This window comes from Bactrocera dorsalis, chromosome 6 (genome assembly GCF_023373825.1).
Source record: "Bactrocera dorsalis isolate Fly_Bdor chromosome 6, ASM2337382v1, whole genome shotgun sequence".
Taxonomy (NCBI): domain Eukaryota; kingdom Metazoa; phylum Arthropoda; class Insecta; order Diptera; family Tephritidae; genus Bactrocera; species Bactrocera dorsalis.
Genome location: NC_064308.1, coordinates 26,196,227 through 26,212,088, shown reverse-complemented (window position 1 = coordinate 26,212,088; position 15,862 = coordinate 26,196,227). Strand labels below are relative to the sequence as shown.

The following is a 15,862-nucleotide window of genomic DNA, read 5'->3' as shown; positions in this document are numbered from 1 at the left end:
GTTGTTGCCTGATTATGTCGAGTAGTTCAATTGTATAAATTATATTATGATTAATATTAAATACAGATTCCGAACGTATTTCCTCGATTTAATCATCTACAATGGAACAAACATACTGTGAAATATAGTCATATTCGTCTCTACCAGACGGTCTCGGCTGATTTTGTGTTTGACGCCAAGTAGATGCAGTTACGGCGTTGTTACTACCGACGATATTATTCGATGTAACATTTGAACTCCCATTTCCGCTTGCAATATTACTAGTGTTACTAGTTTTGCCTGCGCTCGAGCTTAGACCAACAGAACCAGACTGGCTTTGACTGTTTCCATTGTTGCTGTTGCTCCCAGTGCTACCGCTATTCATTGCATTGCCGCCGCAGCCATTATTACTGCCAGTGCCACTAATAACTGAATGCGACGTCATGTTGCCGTTACCATTACCACCACTTGAACCGCCGAGAGTACTGCAGGGCCCTGCATTATTTCCACTACCAGAAGATATGGAGTTGGCTCCTCCTATAACACTTCCGCCATTATTTGAATTATTGGTCCCATTACTACAGTTTCCTGTTACACTTGCTGCAGAGACAGAATTAGACGTTTGAGGCAAATGCTGCAATATCTTTTGAACTTCGCTTTCACTCGGTGACTCGGCACAAATAGTAGTGCTACCAAAATCACAGTTATTTAATGACATTTGAGCTTTGTTTGCTTCCTCCCGTGTCGCATATTTACATAAGGCAATCCCTTGATTTAAAAATAAATGAAAATTAGCAAGTGGGCCATGCTGCATACATAAGGTACGTAAAGTGGAACCATCAATCTATAAAAGACAAAGAATTTATAGATATACACAAGTAACGTCAAAACCATATTTGTAAGTATATACCTGGGGTGTCAAATTTTTTAGTAGTAACCATGTCGAGTTCCATCCTGAATTGGACGCGTTCCATCCTGAATTGCTGTTTGGTACTCCGCGACTTCCGGTAACTATCCATCCGTTGGCACCGCCTGTTACCACAGAGGAGGAATTTGTAACAGATGGTACACCAGTTCCTGATACCCCTGCGCTCTTGCCAGAGCCCAAGCCCGGAGGTGGACCACGAGATGATTTGTTCATTGATGATGCCCATAACTCCGACGGTGCACATTGTTGCAGACTATCAAACCAACTATATTTAATTAGTATACATGCACTTATACATATATCACAACTATCTTAGTTCTATACTAGAATAAAAAATTTATATACTATAGTATAACATTTAGCAAAAACTACCCGCAAATATTTCTGTTCGCACAGGTTTCCAGATATTTTAAATAATGTCGTATGATTTATATTATATTAAACGTCGGCGGTGCCACGCCCAACGTCCAATTTTCACTCCGCCTCCCATAAAGCCCTCTCATACCATCTCAAAGGTAAAATTTAATGTTTCTCGTGTATTTAGTAATTGATTCATTGCGCTTTTAGTTGTTGTTATTATTGTAGGAAGGTACATAGGTTTATTAGTAGGCGGGGCCACGCCCAGTTTTACTTTTAGTCCCACAGGTGCCCAGCCGGGCGAACGGACAGACGGAGGAACGGACGGATAGACAAACGGGCGAACAAACAGACAGACGGGCGAACGGACAGACTATCGGACGAACAGACAGACGGAGGAACGGACGGAGACAGACGGACGCACAGTCAACCGGATTTCAACTTTATCCTCATCCTAATCATTTATATTCTCATATATATAGAATATCTATCTCGCTTTGGTTTAGATGGTACATACAACCGTTAGGTGAACAAAGCTATAATACTCTTTAGCAACTGGTTGCAAGACTAGAAAAATGAGTCAATACACAAATCCTTACCTCAACTATCGGCAAACAAAAAAAGATGATTGCTCTGTAGCAAAAGGTTTCAAGAGTGTATCGTCACCTAAAATGCAAAATACGTAATGTTTTCGGATATTTACAGGGGAAAAAATTAAACACGAAATAAAATGAAACATGAGTGAAACAAAATTAATATACTGGTTAAAACTGGTTTACTCGTATATCTAATAACAGAATCTTAAAATGTTGCATATATGTACTATATATGTATGTAAGTTGAAGTAGTAGATCGCATTTTAGTAAAAGATATACTATCTTTGTTTTAATTTAGATCGAACAGTTTGCATGGCAGCTAAATGCAATAACCGTGAAAATTTCTTCGGAGATAGTACTATTTTCAAACTTCGTGAAAATATCTCGGTACATAAAAAAGTTTTTCTATACAAGGACACTTCATTCATTCAGTTTATATGCCACCTCTAGTGGTCCGGTAAATGAGCACCTTCTTGGGGATAAAAGGACGTGTCCAAAGTTACATATGCATATCTTAATAAAATCATAAGAGTTTAATTTGAGTATGTACAGAGACACGGGCATGTCTAAATCGATTCAGCCCATTAAGCTAATACGGCCTGTTCTCGACTTTTCCATCTGCGTGTTAGAAACTTTGTGGCACATAATGTTCAGGGTATAAATAGATCTACAAAATAACTGTATAAGGGCTTATATAGATAAAGCGTATACTGCAATGACATTTTAATAACAAGTGTCAACAAGTGCGTTAATATATGTATATATATAAAATATATATGATATATATAGTAATATATATATATATATGACACATATATATAACTGTATTTATGGTATTATTAGAAAATATTCTTTAGACACGTGGTTATTAAGATGCTCTACCTTTGAAAAGCTTGATTGGTGGATGATGGATTAAAGCTCCACGTAGATGACGATAAACTTAGCGGTGTCAAATCAGTCGGGGAACTTTTGCCAGGATTCGCAAATATGTCAGCTTCTTTTGGCGTCGAGTTAATAGACATCGGAGATATAGCTACACTACCGGGTGTTATACTAGGATCGTCCTCTATACTTTTTATCTGCGAGCCCTTAAAAATTACGCAAAACTCTTGAACTAAATCAGTGTACGTCGCAGCAGGTGTAGGCTGAGCAACAGACCAGTCTTTATTCTCATTTTCAGTGGATGAATCTGGCCATCCATCTCCAATATTTCGTCCAGTCGACCAAGTTCTAAATGTGACATGACCTACTCAATATGGGAAAAATTTTATGTTTTGAAAATGCTTACCCATCGTTTTGCAGGCCCAACGGTCCCATAGCGCTGCCAGGTGCACTTGATAAATTTTGTTTTGTTTTTCCCGGAGCTCTTGAAAAATCTGTACTATCTGACGTTAGATCTTTCTCAGGAAGCTTTCACTGATTAATAAGTTTTGACTGTGAGTTTGGACCTCCCGGATAGCCGCTATGCTGCAATTATACAAAAAATAGACTAAAAACACAGAAACTTAGGTGAAAAAAGCTAACCTTAGTTAAGTCCATTTCCGAAAAATTTCCCTGCAACACACTTATGGCATCATGCTGCCTAATATATTCCATGTTAGAATTATTGGCATGTGCTGTAGCGTGCTGTTGCGTATTTTGTGGTATGGACTGCTGCTGCTTTTGTTTCAATATGAACGCTTGATGTGCGTTTATTTGATTTTGTAAATTTTGGATTTGCTGCTTATATTTGGCAATGGCATAACTTATCTGGGAGTTATTGGGGTTATTGCCACCACGTGTCAAAGACTGCTGCGCCGCTTGAAGATGCTAAAAATCGTATAATAAACACATTCTTAAAAAAATGTATTAATATAAACTTACCTTAATATTTGTCAATAATTGATATAAAAGTCGCTGAGACATTAGCGACCCCTGGACCAAAAGTAACAGCAGTATTCATAGCTTGTGGGACATTAGTAACGTTGTGTGGTACTGGATTCAAATACTTTTGCACTGGAAGTGATTGTATGGAATTAAGCGCTGCTAGATTTGTATTATTACTAACACCTACACCGTTGCCGCTTATACTGTTCAACATATTCTACAAATAAATAATCACACAAACGTAATTATTAATATATACGAGTAAACACAAGAAGTAGAAGAAATTTAATGTATATTATGACTTACCGGAGGGAAAGGCATATTAGACTGAGAGGCCGTTGTGGGATAGCGTCCCGCAAAAGTGCCTCCAGTGTTTGTGTGATCACCATAAGAACCCAGGGATTCTTCGTGTCGTCTCCAATCTGTAGATATAGGAGCACGAAGTAAATCAGCAGCGTCTTCGATGTTCATATTGGTATTAATTAAGGCTCGTTCTACATCCTCCTTTTTAAAGCCATTTTCCACAAGAAGACGATACTGTTTACTCTGTTTAATCACATCTGTGTTCAAGTTACTAATATTAACGTTAACACCACCTATTTTTGGCTGATTTTTGCCAACAATGGCAGAGTGAGTATTCCAGTCTGATGACAAATCTGTACCATCGCTACCTCCACTTGCACCCCAACCGGAAGTACTACCTGTTATTTTATTTTGGTTCTTACTCCAAGACGGTGGTGGATCGTTCCAAGAATTAGATCCACCAACACTAACACCTAGCTGTCCAATACCAGCGCTAGTTTTATCATCCATCCAATTAACGCCTGGATTTGGGCCCACATTGTGATTGACTTCATCACCCCAAGAAGTGGTGTTACGTGAGTTTACATTTAAGTTACTGGCGTGGACCCACATAGAATGATCAGGTTTATGCTGATTAACACCAACTCCAGGACCAACACCTGAACTAAGTCGTCCTTGCGGACCTACACTGCTTATAGGATTGTTGGCACTGCCGCCAACCACTGACGCATTTATTACGCCTGAATTATTGCCCAACCCATTGACAGAGCTACTACCCAGGCCTGCATTGGTCGTATTCTGATTGCCTACAGTGTTTCGCGTTAAATGCCTATTCAGTGGATCTGACATATCCTTCCAATGAGAACCACTCCCACCTGGTATACGTGACTGTTTTCCCCACAATGATGTCCCATCGTCATAGTTGGGAATATTGCGGCGTTGGGGGGGTGGCGACGGTTCTTCCCACCCAGTAACTTTACCTGCCATTGATGTTATATCTTTTGGTCCAACCACTGCCGAAGAAGGTCCCCAGTGAGCGTTCACGTTGCCGCTTATACCAACAGGGTTTATGGCATTAATGTTGCCAGGTCCGATGCCACCAGCTACATTTCTACCGGTAACAACAACGCCGGTAGATACGGAAGCGCCTACACCCGGCCCCACTATTTTATTCATTGCTGGTATTTGATTGTGTGCAATGGAATGATGTTGACCCCACATTTCTGACGTGCCATTTAAACGTCCTGAAATTCCCCGAAGATCTCCACGTATAGGATCCCGCGGATCTATCAGTCGCAAATCACGAGTCTCGGCTGCTGACGTACTACGCATTGGATCGCGGGGATCAACGCCCCGTATAGGTACAGTACTTGTTACTCCAGCACTATTCAAGTCACGAGAGTCTCCCCAATTACTTCCAGTAGAACCACTTGCTTGCCCTGTGTTCACATTTCCGGGCACATTTACACCAGGAACACCAGTGCCACCACCTAAAAATTCCAAAAAAAAGGCAATCAGAAGGGCATCTAATAATTTTATATCAAGACATACTAACCTATGGTAGATGCATTGCCAATGTTGGCAGAAACCGTTCCGGTGGTGTTGTTAGTTGATCCAACGACAATGCCAATAGCAGTTTGACCCCATTGGGGATTGTTTCCAGGTCCATTTGCACCTACAGCTGTCGCATTCATTCCAGTAGCACCTACAGTGCCTGCAGTTGAAGTATTATTCGATGAGCCAGTCCATACACTGCTACTTTCCGTACCATTATCATCTTATCCTCATGCTCCACCTAGATTAGAGGATGGTGTATGTCCCCACGGAGTTTTTTGAACAGGTTGAATTGGTGGTTGCCCACCATTGCCCAAATTCAACTCCCACAAATCAGTTCCATTATTAATAGTGGGTTTCCACATTGTGGCCCAGCAGATGGATCCTTATTAGTTGGCTCAGGTGAACTTGGCACTTCCCAGTTCGTATCCTGATTAACATGCTGACAACCCCAACCATCCTGAGAAAAAAGCACTTCACGCATCGTATTTAATCGTTCTAACTGATTTTTAGCAGCTGCTGCTGATGTTCCGCCACCAACTAATCCTACACCGCTAGTGCTATTACCAGCATTATTAATATTCGAGTTCGGACCAATTGTGCCAGAGGTACAGTTTCCACTGTTATTTGGCTTACCGTTATTAGTATTGCTGTTATTGTTATTAACTCCACCGTTATTACTGTTGCTTTGTGCAGGCTAAAATCAAAACCAAAACATTGCTTTTTGAAATAAAATAACACACCGTTCTTCAAATATAATAACAGCAAGAACGTTTGCTACGGCTATTTAAGGTCAATTTATTAATTTAAATAACCTATGCCTATATTTAATTTATAATATTGCCAAATAAGCATCTAAATTAAAACAGAATTGGTGTTATATGGATAAAATGAAATATGGAGGTATTGAGCGAGAAGAACTTAACGACAACAAATTAACAACACACAACAAGCCTACGGATCCAGATAACGACCACGGACGAAGAGATGGACAACAGAACCAGCGTTGCTGTAGGTAGGGGTCCAGGAACTAAACAGAAGTTTCTTACAGAGTGAGTGGGGCACAACGAACTGCAACACACGGGAAAAGTCTTTTTTAGAATACATAATTAGTAGTAACTTAGCTATAGAAAAAGTGAGTTATGAACCCACCCTTTGTCACAATAAGTAGGAGAGAGGTGCTTGACATCACCTTGAACAACCAGCTTGTGAATGGAATGGTCTCACAATGGAAGGTATAAGCACCACAACACAAACTGGGATACTGGGAAATATGAGTGAGGAGGGACAGACTGGTAAAAGTGTTATGGGTCGTACTGGAGAGCAGGTTGTCTGCGATAAACCAGCCCTACCAAGATAACTTTATATAACAAAGAGATTAGGTCTGCAAAACAGGCAAACTTAAGGAGATTCTGTGAAACTATCACCTCCACACCAGAAGCAGCTAGGCTGCATAAGGCACTGGTCAGAGGCAAGACTGACACAGTACTAGGGATCAAAATAAACGCCGTAACCTATACGACCAGCGCAGAAGAAAGAGCTACGACACTTATGCGGTCGCCTTTCCCGGAAACAATTCGGAAAGACCAGTGTCTACCCGTAGTCGAACACAAGCCATCTCGCTCAGATTTGGTAATCGCAATGCAATTATTTACTGCGGATTCGATCAAGTGCGCTATGGCTTCATTCGAGAAATTCAAGTCTCCGAGAGTGGACGGCATCTTTCCAACACTTTTACAACAGGTAGAGCAGGTTCTACTGCCATACCTTCTTCGGCTGATGAGGGATAGCCTCGCCATGGCGTACATTACTGAAATATGGAGGATCGCGAAGGTGACCTTCATATCCAAAGTAAGAAGGAAGGACTAATCACTGGCTAAATCATTCAGGCCAATTAGTCTAACTTCCCTCTTACTTAAAATAATCGAAAAGATTATAAATCTTGGTCAAATAAGGTCGAAGGCGCTGAAAATTTCGCCCTCGCATGGTGCTCAGCGTGCATATAGAGCAGGCAGATCGACCAATACTCTATACCAGATAACCTCAGAGATAGAGAGTTCGCTGGAAGCGGGGGAAGTGATGCTTTGCGCTTTCCTAGACAGCGAAGTTGCTTTTGACAACACGTCTCACAAGAGTGTAGCCAGAGCACTGTAGAAAAGGAATGTGGCAGCACCGGTGCGCAGACGGATAGAGGCCGTACGTACTTCGCACCAGAATAGCTGAAACCACTATAGGAGATACAAGAATTCGTCTTAGCATAACAAGGGGTTGCCCCATAGGGGGGCGTGCTACCCCCTGCTATGGAGTCTTGTCGTGGACGATATATTCTAGCATTGCTGACTGACAATGGGATCCGCTGCTAAGGTTACGCGGACAACATTGTAATTATAGCCAGAGGTAAATTCTATGACTCACTGTGACCTACTACAAATAGGTTTAAGCCTAACAAGAGAGTGATGTAGTGAGATTGAGTTGAACATTAACCCCTCTAAAGCGACAATCGTCCCGTTCACGAAACGTAAGTCCCTACTCAGTCTCAGGAACACTTGGAAACATAATTAAATGTCTTGGTCTCACGCTGGACTCCACTTTGCGGTAAAAGCACGAAGTTGATCTGACCTTGGTCAAGGCGTCAAAAGCATTAATGGTGTGCAATCGGCTGGTTGGATAATCCTGGGGCTGACAAGGATTGTTTGGTTATTGTACACCATGATCGTGCGACCGATAATTACGTATCGGGCGGTAGCCTGCGCCTCAAAAGCATCGAGGACCTCAGTAGGGCTCTAACTATTGAAGCAACTGCAACGACTAACACAATTCCCAAGACAGCCGGTTCTACGCACCGGAATTGACTCGGATTTTATCCGACCAAGGGCTGTTGTTTCGGCGATCTAACCCCGTTTGGATCGGTGAGTATTAATTTGTGTTTGTCGTCATTGGAGCAACGCCTTGCAGCAGGGTTGCTCCGTATCCTCCTGACTCGTGCTGGCATTGAGTCCAACCCGGGCCCGGAGGAATTTTTCTGCTGCGTCTGCGCAAAAAGGCTCCATCCAAACTCCACCTCGGTCAGGTGTAACACATGCAATGGATGGAGCCATCTTAAGACCTGTTCAGGCCTTAAGACCCACAGGGAGTGGACCACGCGTTACGTGGCCCCATGTTGCCTGCGCAATACTGCGATACAAGCCTCTACGGCTGTGCAATCTGCACATAGTTCGCGCGCCGCGCCGCCACTCAACCAGAGTGGCCAACTGAGGACCTCTACGGTCAGGAGCTCAATCAGGCAACATAGCTCCCACTCTGACTTGCCCCCCCCCCCAACCTTCATCCCGCTCCAATCCTCGTGCGAGAACCAATCAGCAACTCTTGGTTCCTCGCACAGTCTGTTCCGTGTGTCAGACCGTCATACGTCGGAATGTCACATCAGTCAAGTGCAATTCCTGCGCTGGCTGGTGTCACTTCCCGACGTGTTCCGGCCTGCGCACCACACGTGAGTGGAGTGTATCCTACGTTGCCCCATGCTGCAGGAGTCTGCCCCCGCAACTCACGACAGTGGCGTCGCCATCCAACACCCCAGTGCGACAACCGCCCCTGCGGGTTCTGCAGCTGCAACAAACACCACCAACACGTCACTCCCTCACCCCCAGGATCACCCACGGACACCCGCGACAAACCCGACTCCTTCAATTTAACTGCAACGGACTCCAGAGCAAGATCGAGGAGATAGTTGCACTTATGAATCGGGAACGTGTATCGATAGCTGCGGTCCAAGAAACCAAGTTAAACAGCCGCTCAGATCTTCTGAGTTGTGCAGGTTTCAACGTTATACGTAAAGATCGCGAGCGAGATAGTGGTGGTGGCCTAGCCTTCATATTGCACAACACCGTGCAGTATCGTTTAATCGAAGAAGACATCGACCCCAGGGATACTACCCTAGAATGTCAGGGCATAGCTATCCGGTCAGGCGATGTCGAGCTCGAAATATTTAATATATACATCCCCCCAGTTACATGTTGCCCTACAGGATATCACCCGAATATAGGTACGCTACTTCGTGGTGAAAACCGTATGGTACTAGGCGACTTTAACGCGCACCACGATCTTTGGCATTCCTGCCTGTCAAATGATCGTAGGGGGATGGAGCTGGCGGAACAGATTGACAATTCGACATTCTGCACAATGAATGACGAAGCCCCCACCAGAGTTACGGGCACCTGTAATAGCTCGCCAGATATTACCATTGCTAGCGGTGGTCTGATAAATAGCATAACCTGGCGACCTATGCTAACCCTCGCATCAGACCATCTGCCCATAATTATCTCGATCGAGAAGCCTCCTGATTTCGTTTCTGTGGACAACCGCACCTTCATTAACTTTAAAAAAGCTAATTGGGTCGGCTTCACAGAATTTACCGAGAGCACCTTCACCGCTCTACCCATTCCTACGGACGTATGCGTTGGCGAGCGTCAATTCCGCAAGGTGATCGCAGCAGCTACCGCTCGCTTCATCCCGGCTAGAAGAATAGCGGAAATCCGCCCCAATTTCCCAGCCGAAGCAGCAGTTCTAGCTAATGAGCGCGACACTTTACGCCGTGCCGATCCCGGGGATCCCCGAATAAGGGATCTCAATTTGGAGATTCGGCAATTGGTAAATCAACATAAGCGGACGAAATGGATAGAGCACCTGAAGTCCTGCAACCTCTCCACCGGTGTGAGTAAGCTTTGGGCTACTGTCAAAGCTTTGTCTAATCCGAAGAGACATGACGACCGAGTTGAAGTTCAATTCAATGGTCATGCCTCTTCGGACCCGAAGAAGTGCGCGAGCTACTTTAGCCGGCAGTTTACACTGCACCCTTCGGTAGACAAGGCCAAGAGATGTGTTAACCGACGGCTGCGCAAAATGCCAAACAACTGCGCGCCACTTACTTTCACCGATGAGGAGGTTCAGGGTGTCATCAACAAGGCAAAATCCTCCAGACATGCTAATGTTAAAGCATCTAGGCTCGACGGGAGTAAAATATCTCACCAAGGTCCTCAACCTGTCGCTCACCACTCTTCAAATACCCGATGTGTGGAAAGTCGGAAGAGTGGTCCCACTACTGAAACCTGGGAAACCCGCCAACAAAGGGGAATCTTATCGACCGATAACTCTCCTCTCCCCAGTAGTGAAGACACTAGAGGCCTTGTTACTCCCGACCTTCACTCACCACCTCAGCCTAGCCAGCCACCAGCATGGTTTCCGCAAAGTGCACAGCACCACCACAGCACTTAGCGTCATAAACGCCCAGATAGTTCGTGGCCTCAACCAGAAACCACCCTGCGAAAGAACGATCCTCGTAGCGTTGGACTTGTCAAAAGCTTTTGACACAGTCAACCACACAACGCTACTGCAGGACATTGAAAAAACCACTCTCCCTCCAGGGCTTAAGAGGTGGACCATGAACTATCTGAACGGTCGTCAGTCATCCGTACTATTTCGAGGTGAAACATCTAAACTTAGAAGAATTAAACAGGGGGTTCCGCAGGGTGGTGTCCTCTCCCCGCTACTGTTTAATTTCTATATCTCGAAACTCCCTCAACCACCAGAGGGGGTCTCCATAACCTCGTACGCAGATGACTGCACGATATTGACGTCGGGCAATGGATGTGTTCGAAAGTAAATAGCTACCTCTCCGACCTTTCTCGTTTCCTCACTGCACGAAACCTCCAACTTTCACCCACCAAATCCACAGCGACTATATTCACAAACTGGACGAAGGAGTATAGACTTGAACTTAATATTGCAGTCGATGGCGTCAAAATTCCGACTGTCAATAACCCTAAGATTTTAGGCGTAACCTTCGATAGTCTATGCTCCTTCTCTTCCCATACGACCGCGATTATCGCCAAGGTACAGAGCCGCAACAAAATCCTCAAGTCGCTAGCCGGCAGCACATAGGGAAAAAACAAAGAAACGTTGTTGGCAACATACAAGGCAATCGGCCGGCCGGTCCTCAACTACGCAGCACCGATATGGTCGCCTGGATGCAGTGGTACGCAGATGAGGAAACTTCAGACCTGCCAAAATACAGCACTCCGGACCACGACGGGATGCCTCTTGATGTCTCCCGTTGAACACCTCCATAATGAGACGCGCATGCTTCCTGTAAAGGAGCATAATCAACTCCTCTCCAGGCAGTTCCTGCTTGGTTGCTTCTGTAGGAATCACCCCTGCAGCCATCTGCTTGGAGCGGAACCGCCTCCCAGGAGCATCAAGAGGTCATTCCTCGACTATGTCGACGACATTGAACAGTACGCCGACCAGACTTCGGACGCAACAAACTTTCGACAGGCACTGACCGCCATTCACAGTGGAGCCATCAACACCTTCACCGACTCCCTTCCCGTGAATGGCGTTCTTGGAGTCAAACCACCACCTATTCCAGACGAAGAGCTCCAGTTGCCGCGAGAAACGCGAGTGACCCTAGCGCAACTTCGTTCTGGATACTGTAGCAGGTTAACTTCCTACCTATCCAAAATCGACCCCGACATACCTAATGTATGTCCTGCATGCAACGAGTCTCCGCATGGCACTGGCCACCTCTTTGCATGCCCTACAACCTCTACCCATCTAACACCCTCCTCCCTTTGGTCCGATCCCGGAGAAACAGCACGTTTCTTGGGCCTACCGTTAGATGACCTCGACGACAACACAAACGACCCTTACCATCCTAACGGGGATTAGCAAACCGTTAAAAACAACAACATTGGAATTTCAATTTGCTCTGCCCAATCCACAAAAAGGGAGACCCTACAATCTGCACGAACTACCGTGGGATAAGTCTCCTAAACATCGCGTATAAGTTTCCATCAAGCGTATTGTGTGAAAGATTGAAGCCCACCGTCACCAAACTGATTGGACCTTATCAGTGTGGCTTTAGAGCTGGTTAATATCTGGTCGATTGTTGATTTTCCAGGTCTAATGGTCTAAGGTCCAATCAGTTTGTTGACGGTGGGCTTTAATCTTTCACACAATATGATCTATAGTACCTTATATGCGATGCTGAGGAGGCTAATCCCACGGTAGTTGGCGCAGATTGTGGGGTCTTCCGTTTTGTAGGTTGAACAGAGCACACTTAAATTCCAATCGTCGAAAATGATTTTGTCCGTCCATATTCTACAAAGAAGCTGATGCATACTCCTTAGTTGTTCACCGACGTATTTAAATAGTTCAGCCGGCAATCTCTCGGCCCCCGCCTCGTTGTTGTTCTTCAGACGGGTAATTCCTGTGGGGCTGTTAGATACATTTTCATTGTGGGCATTTTTGCGAAGCGAAGTTTGACAGAAATTCAACCGAACTTTTTTTCACGGATTGAGTCAGGAAACATGATACCGAATTTCAAAACATCAACTAAAATGCAGTTGGGTTGAAAGCCAGGGTTAGATCGCCGAAATAAATCCGGCTCAATTCCGGTAACGCAGAACGGCCTGACGTGGAAATCGGTACCTGATAACTGGCAATCGCAGCAACTATACATATGTATATAGTACACATATGTATATGTGTACTAAAATGAGCTGAAAAAAGGCTTGCATTAAAACTATTAATTTTATACTTGTGTAGTTCTCATTATTTTTTATTTTGTATTTGTCTTGATTTTATAGGCTCAATAACAAACATGTTGTCTTATTCATTTCGGCAAATTAAGTGTTAAATTAATTCTACACTCACATTTAGGCATATTAATTTTTAAAATAAATGATTTGTAGCATAAGTTTGGCGTTTAACCATAATTAATTATACATTTAAAGTAACGTTCGTTTGATTTGATTGAAAACACAATCTTATGAACCACAAGAAAAAATTACATATAAAATTCTAAGTCCATTCGTCTATCAGTCAATCTATGTAGCTCGCAAATCTGTTGTTGCCTGATTATGTCGAGTAGTTCAATTGTATAAATTATATTATGATTAATATTAAATACAGATTCCGAACGTATTTCCTCGATTTAATCATCTACAATGGAACAAACATACTGTGAAATATAGTCATATTCGTCTCTACCAGACGGTCTCGGCTGATTTTGTGTTTGACGCCAAGTAGATGCAGTTACGGCGTTGTTACTACCGACGATATTATTCGATGTAACATTTGAACTCCCATTTCCGCTTGCAATATTACTAGTGTTACTAGTTTTGCCTGCGCTCGAGCTTAGACCAACAGAACCAGACTGGCTTTGACTGTTTCCATTGTTGCTGTTGCTCCCAGTGCTACCGCTATTCATTGTATTGCCGCCGCAGCCATTATTACTGCCAGTGCCACTAATAACTGAATGCGACGTCATGTTGCCGTTACCATTACCACCACTTGAACCGCCGAGAGTACTGCAGGGCCCTGCATTATTTCCACTACCAGAAGATATGGAGTTGGCTCCTCCTATAACACTTCCGCCATTATTTGAATTATTGGTCCCATTACTACCGTTTCCTGTTACACTTGCTGCAGAGACAGAATTAGACGTTTGAGGCAAATGCTGCAATATCTTTTGAACTTCGCTTTCACTCGGTGACTCGGCACAAATAGTAGTGCTACCAAAATCACAGTTATTTAATGACATTTGAGCTTTGTTTGCTTCCTCCCGTGTCGCATATTTACATAAGGCAATCCCTTGATTTAAAAATAAATGAAAATTAGCAAGTGGGCCATGCTGCATACATAAGGTACGTAAAGTGGAACCATCAATCTATAAAAGACAAAGAATTTATAGATATACACAAGTAACGTCAAAACCATATTTGTAAGTATATACCTGGGGTGTCAAATTTTTTAGTAGTAACCATGTCGAGTTCCATCCTGAATTGGACGCGTTCCATCCTGAATTGCTGTTTGGTACTCCGCGACTTCCGGTAACTATCCATCCGTTGGCACCGCCTGTTACCACAGAGGAGGAATTTGTAACAGATGGTACACCAGTTCCTGATACCCCTGCGCTCTTGCCAGAGCCCAAGCCCGGAGGTGGACCACGTGATGATTTGTTCATTGATGATGCCCATAACTCCGACGGTGCACATTGTTGCGGACTATCAGACCAACTATATTTAATTAGTATACATGCACATATACATATATCACAACTATCTTAGTTCTATATTAGAATAAAAAATTTATATACTATAGTATAACATTTAGCAAAAACTTCCCGCAAATATTTCTGTTCGCACAGGTTTCGAGATATTTTAAATAATGTCGTATGATTTATATTATATTAAACGTCGGCGGTGCCACGCTCAACGTCCAATTTTCACTCCGCCTCCCATAAAGCCCTCTCATACCATCTCAAAGGTAAAATTTTATGTTTCTCGTGTATTTAGTAATTGATTTATTGCGCTTTTAGTTGTTGTTATTATTGTAGGAAGGTACATAGGTTTATTAGTAGGCGGGGCCACGCCCAGTTTTACTTTTAGTCCCACAGGTGCCCAGCCGGGCGAACGGTCAGACGGAGGAACGGACGGATAGACAAACGGGCGAACAAACAGACAGACGGGCGAACGGACAGACTATCGGGCGAACAGACAGACTATCGGACGAACAGACAGACGGAGGAACGGACGGAGACAGACGGACGCACAGTCAACCGGATTTCAACTTTATCCTCATCCTAATCATTTATATTCTCATATATATAGAATATCTATCTCGCTTTGGTTTAGATGGTACATACAACCGTTAGGTGAACAAAGCTATAATACTCTTTAGCAACTGGTTGCAAGACTAGAAAAATGAGTCAATACACAAATCCTTAGCTCAACTATCGGCAAACAAAAAAGATGATTGCTCTGTAGCAAAAGGTTTCAAGAGTGTATCGTCACCTAAAATGCAAAATACGTAATGTTTTCGGATATTTACAGGGGAAAAAATTAAACACGAAATAAAATGAAACATGAGTGAAACAAAATTAATATATTGGTTAAAACTGTTTTACTCGTATATCTAATAACAGAATCTTAAAATGTTGCATATATGTACTATATATGTATGTAAGTTGAAGTAGTAGATCGCATTTTAGTAAAAGATATACTATCTTTGTTTTAATTTAGATCGAACAGTTTGCATGGCAGCTAAATGCAATAACCGTGAAAATTTCTTCGGAGATAGTACTATTTTCAAACTTCGTGAAAATATCTCGGTACATAAAAAAGTTTTTCTATACAAGGACACTTCATTCATTCAGTTTATATGCCACCTCTAGTGGTCCGGTAAATGAGCACCTTCTTGGGATAAAAGGACGTGTCCAAAG

General features: G+C 43.3%; 2 protein-coding genes across 7 annotated transcripts in view; both read right to left on the bottom strand.

The window, feature by feature from the left end:
• Positions 1 to 2,707: 2,707 nt before the first annotated feature.
• On the bottom strand, positions 2,708 to 7,304 carry LOC125779711 (protein Gawky-like). The gene is given in 9 exon segments (XM_049460984.1): positions 2,708 to 3,090; positions 3,149 to 3,327; positions 3,385 to 3,669; positions 3,724 to 3,774; positions 3,824 to 3,943; positions 4,033 to 5,519; positions 5,585 to 5,743; positions 5,947 to 6,280; positions 7,239 to 7,304. Coding segments are annotated over 9 exon segments (3,033 nt in total). The 3' UTR covers positions 2,708 to 2,738.
• A 5,865-nt stretch (positions 7,305 to 13,169) lies between these two features.
• Positions 13,170 to 15,862, bottom strand: part of LOC105224833 (protein Gawky) — a 64,766-nt gene continuing 62,073 nt past the window's right edge. For 5 of the 6 annotated variants that reach the window (XM_049460147.1, XM_049460151.1, XM_049460148.1 and 2 more), the window contains 2 exons: positions 14,375 to 14,657; positions 13,170 to 14,308 (listed from right to left, as the gene is read on the bottom strand). In XM_049460147.1, the coding sequence (XP_049316104.1) occupies positions 13,574 to 14,308; positions 14,375 to 14,657 (1,018 nt within the window). In that variant the 3' untranslated portion in view covers positions 13,170 to 13,573. The remainder of the gene's footprint in view (positions 14,309 to 14,374; positions 14,658 to 15,862) is intronic. The other variant, XM_049460149.1, reaches the window with a different exon arrangement.